The sequence below is a fragment of the Pelophylax lessonae genome, assembly GCF_965119305.1.
Source record: "Pelophylax lessonae genome assembly, chromosome: 1".
In the NCBI taxonomy this organism is placed as follows: Eukaryota; Metazoa; Chordata; class Amphibia; order Anura; family Ranidae; genus Pelophylax; species Pelophylax lessonae.
This window is the reverse complement of record NC_138768.1, coordinates 599,833,606-599,848,818: the sequence shown is the minus strand read 5'-3', so window position 1 is coordinate 599,848,818 and position 15,213 is coordinate 599,833,606. Positions and strand designations below refer to the sequence as shown.

The 15,213-nt window shown below is 40.8% G+C and overlaps 1 protein-coding gene across 1 annotated transcript in view; it reads right to left on the bottom strand.

The window, feature by feature from the left end:
- BANK1 (B cell scaffold protein with ankyrin repeats 1) overlaps positions 1-15,213 on the bottom strand; it is a 530,319-nt gene that overhangs the window by 161,160 nt on the left and 353,946 nt on the right. The window contains exons 8-9 of the mRNA XM_082243568.1: positions 13,160-13,250; positions 5,431-5,682 (exon numbers count right to left, since the gene is read on the bottom strand). Coding sequence (XP_082099694.1) covers positions 5,431-5,682; positions 13,160-13,250 — 343 coding nt within the window. The remainder of the gene's footprint in view (positions 1-5,430; positions 5,683-13,159; positions 13,251-15,213) is intronic.

The window sequence follows — 15,213 nt, the reverse complement described above, 5'->3', positions numbered from 1 at the left end:
GATGAACCTCAACAACTTGGAAAGGTGGATCTCTCTCACACGTACCAACACAGACTATCCCCCAATTTAACTGATCCCCAAAGGTTTTTGATTAAATAGCGGAATAGAAAATATGATCCCAAAAAAGTGTATGTATATCACACGTACACAACCACACTAGGCCCCAATTACTATTGTTTGTACCCCTAAAAGGCTAGGAGTAGGGGGAGTATGTAACAGGCAGCACCCTCAAACCTTCAGAAGTATGAGATGAACCCCAACAACTTGGAAAGGTGGATCTCTCTCACACGTACCAACACAGACTATCCCCCAATTTAACTGATCCCCAAAGGTTTTTGATTAAATAGCGGAATAGAAAATATGATCCCAAAAAAGTGTATGTATATCACACGTACACAACCACACTAGGCCCCAATTACTATTGTTTGTACCCCTAAAAGGCTAGGAGTAGGGGGAGTATGGAACAGGCAGCACCCTCAAACCTTCAGAAGTATGAGATGAACCTCAACAACTTGGAAAGGTGGATCTCTCTCACACGTACCAACACAGACTATCCCCCAATTTAACTGATCCCCAAAGGTTTTTGATTAAATAGCGGAATAGAAAATATGATCCCAAAAAAGTGTATGTATATCACACGTACACAACCACACTAGGCCCCAATTACTATTGTTTGTACCCCTAAAAGGCTAGGAGTAGGGGGAGTATGGAACAGGCAGCACCCTCAAACCTTCAGAAGTATGAGATGAACCCCAACAACTTGGAAAGGTGGATCTCTCTCACACGTACCAACACAGACTATCCCCCAATTTAACTGATCCCCAAAGGTTTTTGATTAAATAGCGGAATAGAAAATATGATCCCAAAAAAGTGTATGTATATCACACGTACACAACCACACTAGGCCCCAATTACTATTGTTTGTACCCCTAAAAGGCTAGGAGTAGGGGGAGTATGGAACAGGCAGCACCCTCAAACCTTCAGAAGTATGAGATGAACCCCAACAACTTGGAAAGGTGGATCTCTCTCACACGTACCAACACAGACTATCCCCCAATTTAACTGATCCCCAGAGGTTTTTGATTAAATAGCGGAATAGAAAATATGATCCCAAAAAAGTGTATGTATATCACACGTACACAACCACACTAGGCCCCAATTACTATTGTTTGTACCCCTAAAAGGCTAGGAGTAGGGGGAGTATGGAACAGGCAGCACCCTCAAACCTTCAGAAGTATGAGATGAACCCCAACAACTTGGAAAGGTGGATCTCTCTCACACGTACCAACACAGACTATCCCCCAATTTAACTGATCCCCAAAGGTTTTTGATTAAATAGCGGAATAGAAAATATGATCCCAAAAAAGTGTATGTATATCACACGTACACAACCACACTAGGCCCCAATTACTATTGTTTGTACCCCTAAAAGGCTAGGAGTAGGGGGAGTATGGAACAGGCAGCACCCTCAAACCTTCAGAAGTATGAGATGAACCCCAACAACTTGGAAAGGTGGATCTCTCTCACACGTACCAACACAGACTATCCCCCAATTTAACTGATCCCCAAAGGTTTTTGATTAAATAGCGGAATAGAAAATATGATCCCAAAAAAGTGTATGTATATCACACGTACACAACCACACTAGGCCCCAATTACTATTGTTTGTACCCCTAAAAGGCTAGGAGTAGGGGGAGTATGGAACAGGCAGCACCCTCAAACCTTCAGAAGTATGAGATGAACCCCAACAACTTGGAAAGGTGGATCTCTCTCACACGTACCAACACAGACTATCCCCCAATTTAACTGATCCCCAAAGGTTTTTGATTAAATAGCGGAATAGAAAATATGATCCCAAAAAAGTGTATGTATATCACACGTACACAACCACACTAGGCCCCAATTACTATTGTTTGTACCCCTAAAAGGCTAGATGAGGAGTAGGGGGAGTATGGAACAGGCAGCACCCTCAAACCTTCAGTATGAGATTGTGTTCACTGTACCCCACAAAGATTGAGTTCACTGCACCCCACAATGATTGTGTTCACTGCACCCCACAAAGATTGTGTTCACTGCACCTCACAAAGATTGTGTTCACTGTACCCCCCAAAGATTGTGTTCACTGCACTCCACAAAGATTCTGTTCACTGTACCCCACAAAGATTGTGTTCACTGCACCCCAAAAAGATTGTGTTCACTGCACCCCAAAAAGGATGTTGTTCACTGCACCCCAAAAAGGATGTTGTTCACTCCACCCCAAAAAGATTGTGTTCACTGCACCCCACAAAGATTGTGTTCACTGCACCCCAAAAAGATTGTGTTCACTGCACCCCAAAAATGATTTTGTTCACTGCACCCCAAAAAGGATTTTGTTCACTGCACCCCAAAAAGGATGTTGTTCACTCCACCCCAAAAAGATTGTGTTCACTGCACCCCAAAAAGATTGTGTTCACTGCACCCCACAAAGGATTTTGTTCACTGCACCCCAAAAAGATTGTGTTCACTGCACCCCAAAAAGGATGTTGTTCACTGCACCCCAAAAAGGATTTTGTTCACTGCACCCCAAAAAGATTGTGTTCACTGCACCCCACAAAGGATTTTGTTCACTGCACCCCACAAAGATTGTGTTCACTGCACACCAAAAAGGATTGTGTTCACTGCACCCCAAAAAGATTTTGTTCACTGCACCCCAAAAAGATTGTGTTCACTGCAGCCCAAAAAGATTGTGTTCACTGCAGCCCAAAAAGATTGTGTTCACTGCAGCCCAAAAAGATTGTGTTCACTGCAGCCCAAAAAGATTGTGTTCACTGCAGCCCAAAAAGATTGTGTTCACTGCAGCTCACACACAGAAAAATGGATGTGGATCACTGACACCTGCCTATCTCCAATCCCACACCACACAGCAATATCGATTGTAGTTTGTAGAACACAGTTTCCCTAAAATTCAGCAGACTCTGTCCCTAACAGGATTGAGAAGAGATCGTAGATCAGGATTGAGTGCAGACCCCACCCCCCACACAGCAATATCGATTGTAGTTTGTAGAAGACACTGACCCTATATAATTCAGCAGACTCTATCCCTAAAATGCCTACAACTCGCCCTGCCTAAACACTCCGACCTGTCCCTCAATTCTATCCGGACACAAATGGTTTTTTCCTGCCTATCTTTCCCTAATCAGCAGCCAGCACGTTGATGTGTGCTCTGTCCCTGAATCTAAGCAGCATAATGACGCCGCTGCGGCTGCCTCGAACTTATAAAGACTTGGTCACATGCTTCAGACGGCCAATCACAGCTACTGAGACATTTGCAGGCATGGCTGGGATGGCTTAAGGCACACCAGTTAAACGATTGTTGATTGGCTGTTGAAAGCCCGCCATGAAAAGAGCGCCAAAGCATGCAAAACCCGGAAATAAAACGACCGAACACGGATTTTTACCCGAACATACAGTAAAGTGTCCGTGTCCGTGTTCGGGTACAAAAAATCCAATTATTCGGTACGAACACGAATAATACAGTCCGTGTTCGCTCAACACTACTGATGAGCTAATACTGATATGTTGCACTGATGGGTGCTAAGATGCTGCACTGACAGACACTGATGGGCACTGATGGGGCTGCACTGATCATCAGGACACTGATGATCAGTCACCCTGATAATTAATATAAATGCCCTCTGTCACAGGACAGACTGTTATTGGCTTTCCTTTTCTCTGGCAGTTAAAGCACTGAGGAAAGGAAATGTTGATAGTCAACATTTGTTTACATGTTACATAGTTACATAGTAGTTGAGGTTGAATAAAGACAATAGTCCATCCAGTTCAACCTGTGTAGGTGTGTGTGGCTGTAATCATCTCACATAGCCCTGAATGTCCTGATCCTTGAGATGTAAGTCTAAGAGTCTTTTGAAAGCCACCATACTTCCCGCAGTGACCACCTCTTGTGGTAGAGAATTCCACACTCTTGTAGCCCTAACAGTAAAGAACCCCCCACGTTGCCTGAGGTTAAAACGCTTCTCCTCTAATCGCATTGTATGCCCTCTTGTCCTCATGGAATCCCTTCGACTAAACAGCTTTTTTTCTAAGCTGGGATCCCCATTGAGATATTTATAAATTGCTATCATGTCCCCCCTCAGGCGTCTCTTCTCCAGGGAGAATAAATTGAGCGATTGCAGACGCTCTTCGTAATTAAGGTCCTCCAATCCCCTAATCAGTTTAGTTGCCCTTCTCTGGACTCTCTCCAGCTCCAACACATCCTTCCTGAGGACTGGCGACCAGAACTGGACAGAATACTCCAGATGCGGTCGGACCAGAGTTTTATAAAGTGGAAGGATTATAGTCTTATCTCTGGAATACATCCCTTTCTTTATGCATGCTAATATTCTGCTGTGATAAGCTGTGATTGGACACATCTAATCACATGGTAAAGGACCACTTTGATTGGCCCTTTACCTCAATCTGTGATCAGGTGTGTCCGAAGGACACAGCGATCACAGAGCGCGCCTGATGCGCACCCCAAAGGCATGCAGGGGGGGCAGGGTTCTGGGAGGACGTTAATAGATGCCCTTCCAGAACGGATTGACAAAGCTGTAGCCATCTTTTGGCTATAGCACGGTTGGCAAGTGGTTAAAGAATCCTAGATATGTGAATGATTTCTGCATTATAACTCTTTTTGCTTCCTCCCATCTAATTGCTGCTTTGCAGGTACTGCTTATTAAAATGGAAATAAGACAACATGTATTCAGCTATTAAAAATGTACATAAATATACACTGCAATCAAATTTAAAAACGACGCCTTGAATTGCTTACAGAGTACACAGCCTATCTGCTTAGATGTTCAGCATAAACAAAGGGCACCGGTCCATACTACTTTCTTTTTTCAGTAATCTGAGAATCTCTTTTGCTTACCCATTTGGAATACCAGAGAGATATTTACAAAGATGCCCATTGTAGACTCTTTGCCTTTTTTCACATAATGAAAGACCTATGCATTAAAGTATCAATGCTAAAATGTTTCTCACAGCCGGCAGACAGATTCAGACTTGCTAGAGATTTGAATCTGAATAGTAATGAGTCAAAAAAGAAAAGTTCAAGATGCAGACCCTTCCACAGACAATGTTAGGAGTTTTGTGAATTATGGCAAGAGTGAATTACATAGCACTAAGATAAAGGTAAAGTGAGAATGTGGACTTTCTATCGTACAGCTGTGTTTGCTGGATACTAGTAGCTGTTTACCGAATTGTTTCATTTGTTTTCAAGCACAGATGCAAAAAGCATGAGGGTCTCCTAGTAGCTGTTTACCGAATTGTTTCATTTGTTTTCAAGCACAGATGCAAAAAGCATGAGGGTCTCCATGTATTTTTTATGGTACATATATTAGTTGGAAAATGCCAAAACTTCTAAAATTTTAGATACAATACTTTGTTCCTTACCTTGAAATACATTAGGAAGTTCATTATTTATAAAAGGCCCTGAAGAATAGTCAGCTTGTATTGAGCAGCAATATTCATCAATTATTCCTGATCTCTCATCAGAAACAAGGTGCTCTGGATGCTCCTCATCATTCTCTTCCTTGCTGTTAACTGCAGGATACTCGAGTACATCCTGATCACTTTCATAGGCCTTGTTGACACACTCCTCAAATCCATTTCCATACGCGTCATTAGTAGAAAGCTGATCTGCATCTTTAATGGGTATAGAATAGATTATTAATAACGTGGAAGAAAGCTGTAACAAAACTATATAGGGAATCTAAATATTAATATTAAAATAATGGCTGCCTAGCAATGATGCTAGTAAAATTTTGAATGACTAAAGGTCTATGAGACTTTCCTAGTAAATTGTTCCTACTGGATATCAAGTGATAATATCCATTTGGTTGTATAGCATTCTCATCATAATAACCTAAAAGCCTACATTGTACTTAAAGCGGTTGTAAACCCGAAAATGTAAAAAAAAAAAAAACCTGCAAGACAAAGGCATAATGAGCTAGTATGCATCGCATACTAGCTCATTATGTATTACTTACCTTAGGACGAAGCCCCGACACGGACCCCCGGACATCGCTGCGGGCACTGCCATGATCCCTCTGCGTCTCTTTCGGGTTCGGCGGCTCCGGCGCTGTGATTGGCCGGAACCGTGATGACATCACTCCCGCGCATGCGCGCGGGAGTGATTTTCCGGCAAGCTCCCGGCAAGGAAAACTGAAGGTCCCCCCGGACCTTCAGAGTGCATGCGCCGATCGCGTGAGCGGCTGCATGCACTGCAAATATCTCCTAAACCGTGCCGGTTTAGGAGATATTAATTGTACCTACAGGTAAGCCTTATTATAGGCTTACCTGTAGGTAAAAGTGTCAAAAAGCAGGATACTATCGCTTTAAATCGTAACTCCACTTTTGTTGAGAAAAAAACATTCCCCTCTGGGTGATTTCTGTGCATTGCAGGGATTTTAACAAACTTTGTTGCAGATTCCTACTTTTTGTTATTCTGAAGAAATCACTGTGTGTTCCTCGGTGCTGAGCGGGTCAAATGGGAGTGGATTCATAATTATCTATCAGCTGGGGCGCTACAGGACTCTAATGAGGAAAGCTGCTGGGCCTGCATCCCTTTAGATGTGTTCCTATTGGGAGTATCTCACCAAAAATGACATTTTTAATGCAGGAGATGGCAGAAATCTGACTTGTATCTTAGGCAGGCTTCTGGGAAAATTGGTGAGCCAATCACACAAGCAGGAAATTATGTTTCTGGGGTGTGGTCAGTACACATTCTGTGTACAGAACAACTCCAGGTGGCCATATTGCATTGCATTTTCAGAAAATTACAACAACTGCAGATTGAAAAGGAAAGGTAATTTTTAATAACATTCAATCGCAATATGATTTGTGTTGAAATTGTATACGCTATATTGTTTTTATTTATTAGCTGATTTTTTTCCCCGCGAAAGTGGAGTTACCCTTTAAAGTGGTTTTAAGGCCTAACACTTTTTACCTTAAAGTGATAATAAACCTAAAAATGTTTCTTACCTTAATGCACTGCTTAAATTAAGATAAAAAACATTTTCAGTTTCCCTGTGCCCCCCTTCCCCTCTATGAAGAAGAAGAGAGGGGAGAGAAGATTAGCGCTGTGCATGGCTGGATCTATTCTCCCCTTTCTTACTCTTCACACAGCATTCGAGCAGCTGCAGATGCCATTGGCTCTTGCTGCTGTCAATCAAAGGCAGTGAAAAAGAAGTGGGGGAGGGCCTAAGTCCCACTGTGTAAGTCTATGGAGCGCGGCTCCATAGATACACAGGTTGGGAGCAAGCACGCACTGCATGTCCCCCTTAGCAAACTACTTGCCAAGGGGACATAAAAAGAAGAGGAGGAGCCAAGATCAATCGGGGACCGGAAGTGGAGCATCAGGCCGCTCTGCGCAATACCACTGCACAGAGCAGGTAAGTATAACATTTTTGTTATTCCAATTTTTTCTAAAAATAGGCTTTAGTGACACTTTAATACATTCCCTGCATTAAGGTAAAAAATGTTTAGGCATTAGTATTGCCCCTAACCCCCCCCCCATACTTACCTGAGCCCTCACTCAATCCAGTGCCCATCTGTAGCGGCTCTCCCCGCTCTCATATGCTTTTCAAATCAGTCCAATCCTGTGATGTGGAAGCAGGGGCAGGGCAGGGCAGAGCTGTCTGTGCCTATAGACACAGGCATCGCAGCTCAGGATCGAGTCCACAAGTGTGCCACAATAGGAAGCGGCCACTTATGGTGCCACACCAAGAAGAGGAGGAGCCAGGAATGCCAACATGAGACCCCAGAAGACAATCAGGGCTGCTTTGTGCAAGTCTACTACATGGAACAGGTAAGTATAACATTTAAAAAAAAAATATATATATATATATATATGCTTTCCAACCACTTTAAGGCAAAATACGGGTCTTCCCTATTGTTTAAAGTGGGTTATTAGCTATTTTACTCATTAATATTGACTATATATATATATATATATATATATAGATATATATATATATATATATATATATATATATATATATATATATATATATATATATATACAGTACATATATTATTTTTTTCTACAGTATGTATTTTATTATGCACCCAGTGGCAACATTGGACCATGGCCCCACGGAACCCATATCTTATCTTGATTAAAAGTGGTACTAAACCAAAAGAAATAAAAATGTATTAGTTGCAACTTAACAATCATTAGATGTGGTGGCCTCATTTAGTTTTTTTAAGGTTTTTTTCCTCTGATTTTACCTGGTGATCTGGCCAGTAACACACCTTGGGGTTGATTTACTAAAACTGGGGAGTGCAACATCTGGTGCAGTTCTGAATAGGAAACAATCAACTTCCAGGTTGTTTTGTCAAAACTTAACTGAACAAGCTGAAGTTAGAAGCTGGTTGGCAAACATGCACAGCTGCACCAGATTTTTCACTACCAGTTTTAGTAAATAAACACCCTCCTGTATTAAAATACCTGCACTGAATGAAGGAGCACAGGGGCACCTTTGGATAGCAACTTTGTCAGTTTGGGGAATTTGGAATGTTAGATGCACTAGCAAAATGAAATACACAAATTGAATTCACATTCCAGCTCACACTTTATAAGCACTATTTACGTCGGCAGTCAGCCCCTCACAGGCAAAGTGACGTAGATCTACGTCACTAGCCTGTGAGGGTCTAGGGAGCGAGCGCGCGCCCCCGGAGGTGCACTCCCGCGTGGTCACAGAGTCCGCCGGTCACTCTGCGATCGTTGCTGCAGAGGGAGAAAGTCAGGCGGCTAGTGCAAACAAGCCGCCTGTCATTCTCCCCTGTGTAGAAACAGTGATCACACGGTTCTACAATGTAGGACCGTTGATCACTGTTTCTACAGCTCAAGCCACAGCCAATCACAGTTAGAATCACGCCCCTAGGGACACACACAGCCCCTCCCTCTCAAATAAAGTTAACCCCTTCACTACCAGTGTCATTTTGCAGTAACAGTGCATATGTATAACACTGATTACTGCAGTAATGTCACTGGTAACCCCAAAAGTGTCAAAAATGTCAGTCAAGGGTCCGATCTGTCCGCCGCAATGTCACAGTACCGCAAAAAAATCGCAGATCGCCGCCATTATGCGTTAAAAAAAACAACAAAAATGACAAAAATCTTTCCCTTTGTTAGTAAACGCGATAACGTTTGCGCAAACCAATCAAAATATGCTTTTTGCGATTTTTTTTTACCAAACATGTGTAGCATAAAGCAAATTGGCCGAAAATGTTAAAAAATTTTGATTTTTACATTTTTATTTGGGGAATTTCATATAAAATAATGTGAAAAATATTGCCATTTTTGCAAAATTGACGCTCTTTTTTTTGTTTATAGCGCATGATCAAAAAATCGCACAGGTGATCAAATACCACCAAAAGAAATCTCTGTTTGTGGGAAAAAAAGGACGTCAAATTCGTTTAGGTATGACCGCGCAATTGTCCGCTAAAATCACGCAGTGCCGAATCGCAAAATAGGCCCTGGTCAAGAAGGGGGTAAAATCTTCCGGGGCTTAAGTGGTTAATAGAAAAGAAAGGGGGGGGCAGCGGGACTGTTTTAAAACATGCATTATTCCACCACTCAAGAGAGTGGTTTAGCATAAATTTTTGCCAAAACTAAGAAAAATAGGGGGAAAGAACCCCAAAGAAAGAGGTATAAAGCGACCCCAAATGGTATGTATTGATTAAAAAAGTATACTTTTTTGGACTTCTAAATTACATCACATCACAAGAGAATATATATCATCAGCTGTCCACCAAACACTGTTATAACAACGTTGTTATTCATTTAAAAACATACTCAGCACAGGGGCCCAGACATAGACAGATAACTCAGTGGGCAATATGGGGCAAAGAACCATCTTCAGTTTAATGTGCACCAAGCAGGTTAAAAGCTTCTAAAAGCTTAAAGATGAATAACAAAAGTATCTAGATGACATGCTAGAGCTCACAGGTGAAGCGGTATAACACTTCTATGCTTAGTAGGATAGAGAGCAAATTGAGGCAGGAGTATGGATAAGCCAAGTTCAAACATGGGAGACGATCTCCTTCAATGTCAAATGCCTGTCACTTGCTATGTGGAGTTTGCAGGTGCTAGACACAAATGACAGACTGGGAACAAATATTAGGTTTCCTGGGTACACCTCATAGTGGTAGTTCAATTGGCACATACGTCCTACTTTTGCCATGGGATGTACTTCAGGTAATGATGTAAGTTCCTTTGCACATTTTGGATGGTATCTGCTTTTGTGTGGAAGACTGGTCCTGACCCTCTGCTGGCAAAGCAGTGTCATCTAATCAAAGGTAAAACACTCCTACCTAGTCTGTATACAATACAAGGGCTTGCTAGGGAGGTGGTAAGGTGCTAGATGTGCAACCTGAAGACAGAGATGCACACTTATTGTTGAGCCACTCATCTGGAGTGTCTCTCGGGCCAGTCTATCTCAGTATATTGCACTTTGGGAGCCATGTAGAGAGATGCTAATCTCCAGCTCCTCCACACCACGTTGCTGCTGGCTCCAGTCTCCTCCATCTCAGTGGCAGCCCAAACATCCACACATGCACAGTTGAACCTCAGCTTCCACTCTTACTCGATAATTTTCCAGCTCTTATAGATCCTTACTAAAGCAGATACCATCCAAAATGTACTAAGGGTCTTACCTCATTACCTAAAGTACATCCCATGGAAAAAGTAGGATGTATGTACCAACTGAACTTAACACTATAAGGTATGCCCAGGAAGCCTATTGTTTGTTCCCAGTCTGTCATGTGCACCTAGCACATTCAAAACTGCAAACTATGAACAAAACTATACTTTTGTTATTCATCTATAAGCTGTTTGGAGCTTTTTGACATGCTTGGTGCACATTAAGCTGAAAATGGCTCTATGCCCCATACTCATACCTCACAACTTTTTGAGATGGGAACAACGGACACCTATTAGCATAAGTATGTAGGCATAGGACACACCCCCCTACCACGCCCCCTTAAAGGGGTTGTAAACTTTGTTACAGCACTTGTACCTACAGGTAAGCCTATAATAAAGCTTACCTGTAGGTACTTTGAATATCTCCTAAACTTGCACAGTTTAGGAAATATTCAGAGTGCATGCAGCCGATGATGCCATCGGCACATGCTCTCTGAAGATTTGGCTTACCATGCCGGCAGGGCAGGGACAAGGGGTGGGAAGGAGGGGCGGTTGCTCTGGGTGCAATGGTTTATTGAAGGGCTAGGGGGGCACCTTGACCCAAAACCTAAGGGAAGGGGGGCGCAGTTGGGCATCCTTGCCCTGGGCGCTGGATGACCTTGTCCCGGCACTGCATGCCGGACCTTCAGAGCCCATACCGCAAACAGGCATGCGCGGGAGTGACATAATCATGGCTCTAACCACTCACAGCGCCAGAGCCTCTGAACCTGAAAAAAACCCCTGGGAAGATGCCAGCTGTCTCAGCGGTGTGCGGGCACCTCTAGAAGGGCTTTGTTCTAAGGTAAGTATTTCATAATGAGCTAGTATGCGATGCATAGCTGCCTAGCTCATTATACCTTTGTCTTAGGTTTTTTTTTTTTTTTCTCGTACGGGGGTTTACAACCTCTTTAAATAATTATACAAAAAAAAGATTAGTTAAATCTACATGTGATTTTTTTTTTAAATACTATTTTAGCTTTATATTGGCTTTTGACATTTGCAAATGCAGCAATTTAGAAATTGGATGAAAGGTGTAGCACTGAGAAACATTTTTTGAAAGATAAATAGTGCATTTTATATACAACTGTATTGATCAGACCAAAATGAGGAGAAAAGAGGGACAGAGGGATAATGTTCCAAATCAGGGACAGTCCCTCGAAATCAGGGACAGTTGGGAGCTATGCACACTGTGTTGTCCGTCTATGTCTGGGCCCCTGTGTTGAGTATGTTTTTAAATGAATAACAACATTGTTATAACAGTGTTTGGTGGACGGCTGTTGGTATATCTTTTCTTGTGATGTAATTTAATTTACAAGTCCAATAAATGTACACTTTTTTTTATCAATACATACTGTACCATTTAGGGTCACTTTATACCTCCTTCTTTTGGGTCCTTTCCCCCTATTTTTACCAGTATAGGTTGTGTTTAGCTAGTCTTTTTTATGCTTAAAATTATGGTGTATCATTGCAGTGATATGTGAGCATGGCAGATGTTTTAACTTACTAAGAAAAAGCTATAATTCATATTTTGCATTAGGGTTCAAACAAATTTAGCAAATCCTCTTGAATACTTTTATTATATAATTTCCACAAATGTGTTACTTTACCGTGACCGTGTCTACAATATATTTGTGAACATATCAAAATACTACAAAAAGCATAAATATATATTTTAATATATTTATGCTATATTTATTTAAATATTTTAATAATTTTGTATTACATTAGGTAAGAACAAAAATGTTGACATGACACACAATTGCAGTTATTTAAAATACTAAACAAATTTTGCTATATCTCGTCATATACCCTTGGTTTTGCTACCTTTTTCATTTCTCCCTTCTCTTTACCCTCACCCCCCCCCTTTTCCCTTCTATCTACCCCCCCCCTACAAACTCTAACCCTAATTATTTCTCTTTATTTTGTTTTCTTCAATGCTTAAATTACTAAATTAAACTTTATGGAAAAGTTTTTTGTGACGTTATGACCTCACCGGTCAAAGTACCGGGTGATGTTTATATTTAACTAATTTACGCTCTTGCGAGTTATCATATGGCTAACTGTTCTTAATTTACCAATGCTGTAAAATCACATACCATTGTAATGTTTTACAATACGCTTGTTCACCATTTCATATGTCTTTCTATGACAGAAAGACCGCAAAGCTTTTGTTATTATACTCTTTGTTCATTCTCAATAAAACCAACTGTTTAAAAAAAAAAAAAAAAAAGCTGTCAACTTTACACTTTTGCAGCAAACATTTTCTTATCATCTTTTAGGATTGTTGACATTTTCTTAACACAGTGAAGCTATCAATAACCTGTAGAGGTGCTGCCAGAATTTAATAACTATGATGGAAAGGCATAAAAATGAAAGTATTTTTTATTTAAGTAAAGCAAGCAGACAAAAAAGAAAAAGAAAAGGAATGCTATTTACCTGCACCCTTGACCATGTCTACATAAACATCTTCGAGTTCTGACTCCTTTTCCTCTCTGGCTATATCTTCGTGATTAGCTTTCACTTTAGTCTAGAAAACAGCAGGGAACATAAATGTCACCAGAAGAAATAAAGCATTTTAAAGATAAACTCTTTGTGAATACAAGCACAAACGCAGGAGGTCATAATTTATTTACTAATCTGAATGTCCATAAATCATTTCAAATTACATTTTAAAAATAACAAGGCACAATTATAATAAATATATTAAAATATCATTTGAAGTGGTCTTTTGTTTGTTTTTTATCAGCCATATATTCAGGCTGCTAATTATCATATTTTACTCATGGTAGCTTTAAATCAAGCAATTGCCACAGTGAAAAAGTACCATGACATTGCCAACATGGTAACATGCCCAATGTTTTGCTCATTCCTCTGGTCCTTTGAAAACGTTGGTCAGTAATATCTTTGTAAGCAGGTGGTTGAAAATGCAAGTGCAGGTAATCACTAAAGCCCTGTACACATGATCAGAATGCTGTACAAAAAAATACTGCTTTTTAAGGGATGGTACGATAAACTGATTGTTAGTACACAGCTTTCATCCAACATTTTCCAAAGGGACAAACCGAAAACCTTTCTCGTACGATACCAGATTGTACGATTTTTGTTTATTCAGTACAGTTTTCATCTAAAAATACAATACAAATACATTCTATCTCTTCTGAATTTTTATTCTGTTTTATGAGAATTTTTGTACTTTAGTAACCTCTTCATTTTTGATATAAAACTAGCATGCAAAAAAAAAAAAAAAAAAGGTCAATCATTCATCAGATAGTCTCATCGCGTGTACTAGGCTTAGGAGTCTATTCATACTAAAAATTGCTTTGTGAGTGACCCAAAATTCATGCAAGCGTAATGAATAATACCCGTAATGTTTGGAATATGTGTATAATAGTTTCCTCCAGCTGCAGTGCGCAACATTTAGTGGTGTTATTCTTACCACATTTAAATGTGTCAGCTTCTTTCTGTTTGTTATAAATATAGCACCTGCTCATCCCTTCTCAGCATAGGGAAGAATCCAGAAAACAACATGCCCCCCCAAAAAATTTCATACCAGGCGCATTAGGTTTGGTATGGAATTTAAGGGAGAACCCATAAAAAAACAAAAAAGAACAGTGTGGGGTTCCCCTCCCAAATTCAATACCAAACCATTCAAGTCTGGTATGCATTTTAAGAGGGAGCCCCATGCAAAAAGTAAGAAAAAAAATCCATACCAGACATTTTCCTGGGCATTCAGCTTGCAAAGGGGACAAGCATATGCCCCATTCCTCCCTGAACCATACAAAACCCCCCCCTGGCAAAGCACCTTGTCCCCATGTTGATGAGGACAAGGGTTCCTTCCCCACAACCCTGGCCCAGTGGTTGAGGAAAGCAGTGGATGGAAGGCTTAATAGAAACTAGAAGCCCCATTAAAAGAAGGGGGCCCCAGATACCACTTCTCCCAATTTAATGAGCATCCATACTCATTCACATAAAAGTGGGTAGAAAATAAAAACAAGCAAATTTTAAAAAGTTCTTTAGTTAAAAAAAAAAAGGCCAAACAATGTAAATTGAACATGAATCATGTTGTTCAGAAAAGCATAGCCACATCAATCATGATGCCCAACAGCCCCTGATCCATCGACCAAAAAAAAAATCCTCCACTGCACCAAACATCATCTACAGCTCCCCATCACCACAATATAAGCAAAGTGGCGTGGTCTCTCAGTGAGGTCACTGCACATATATAGACATCGCCATCTTTGGTCAAAACTTATATTGTATACACTGAAACATATGTCACAATACTAAAAAATGATTTTTTTTTTTTGTTTACATACATTTTTGGATCAGTTGCTTGGGACATTCAGCCTGTAAATGGATAGCAAACTAGCTTCTGAACTTACAGTCTCTCTGCAAAGTCCCATGTTGACCTGTTGGACCCTGCCAGTGAAATCTATCTAATGCAGCTTTCTGTGATGATGTGATAACAATGCCACGCTGCTTTTCAATCC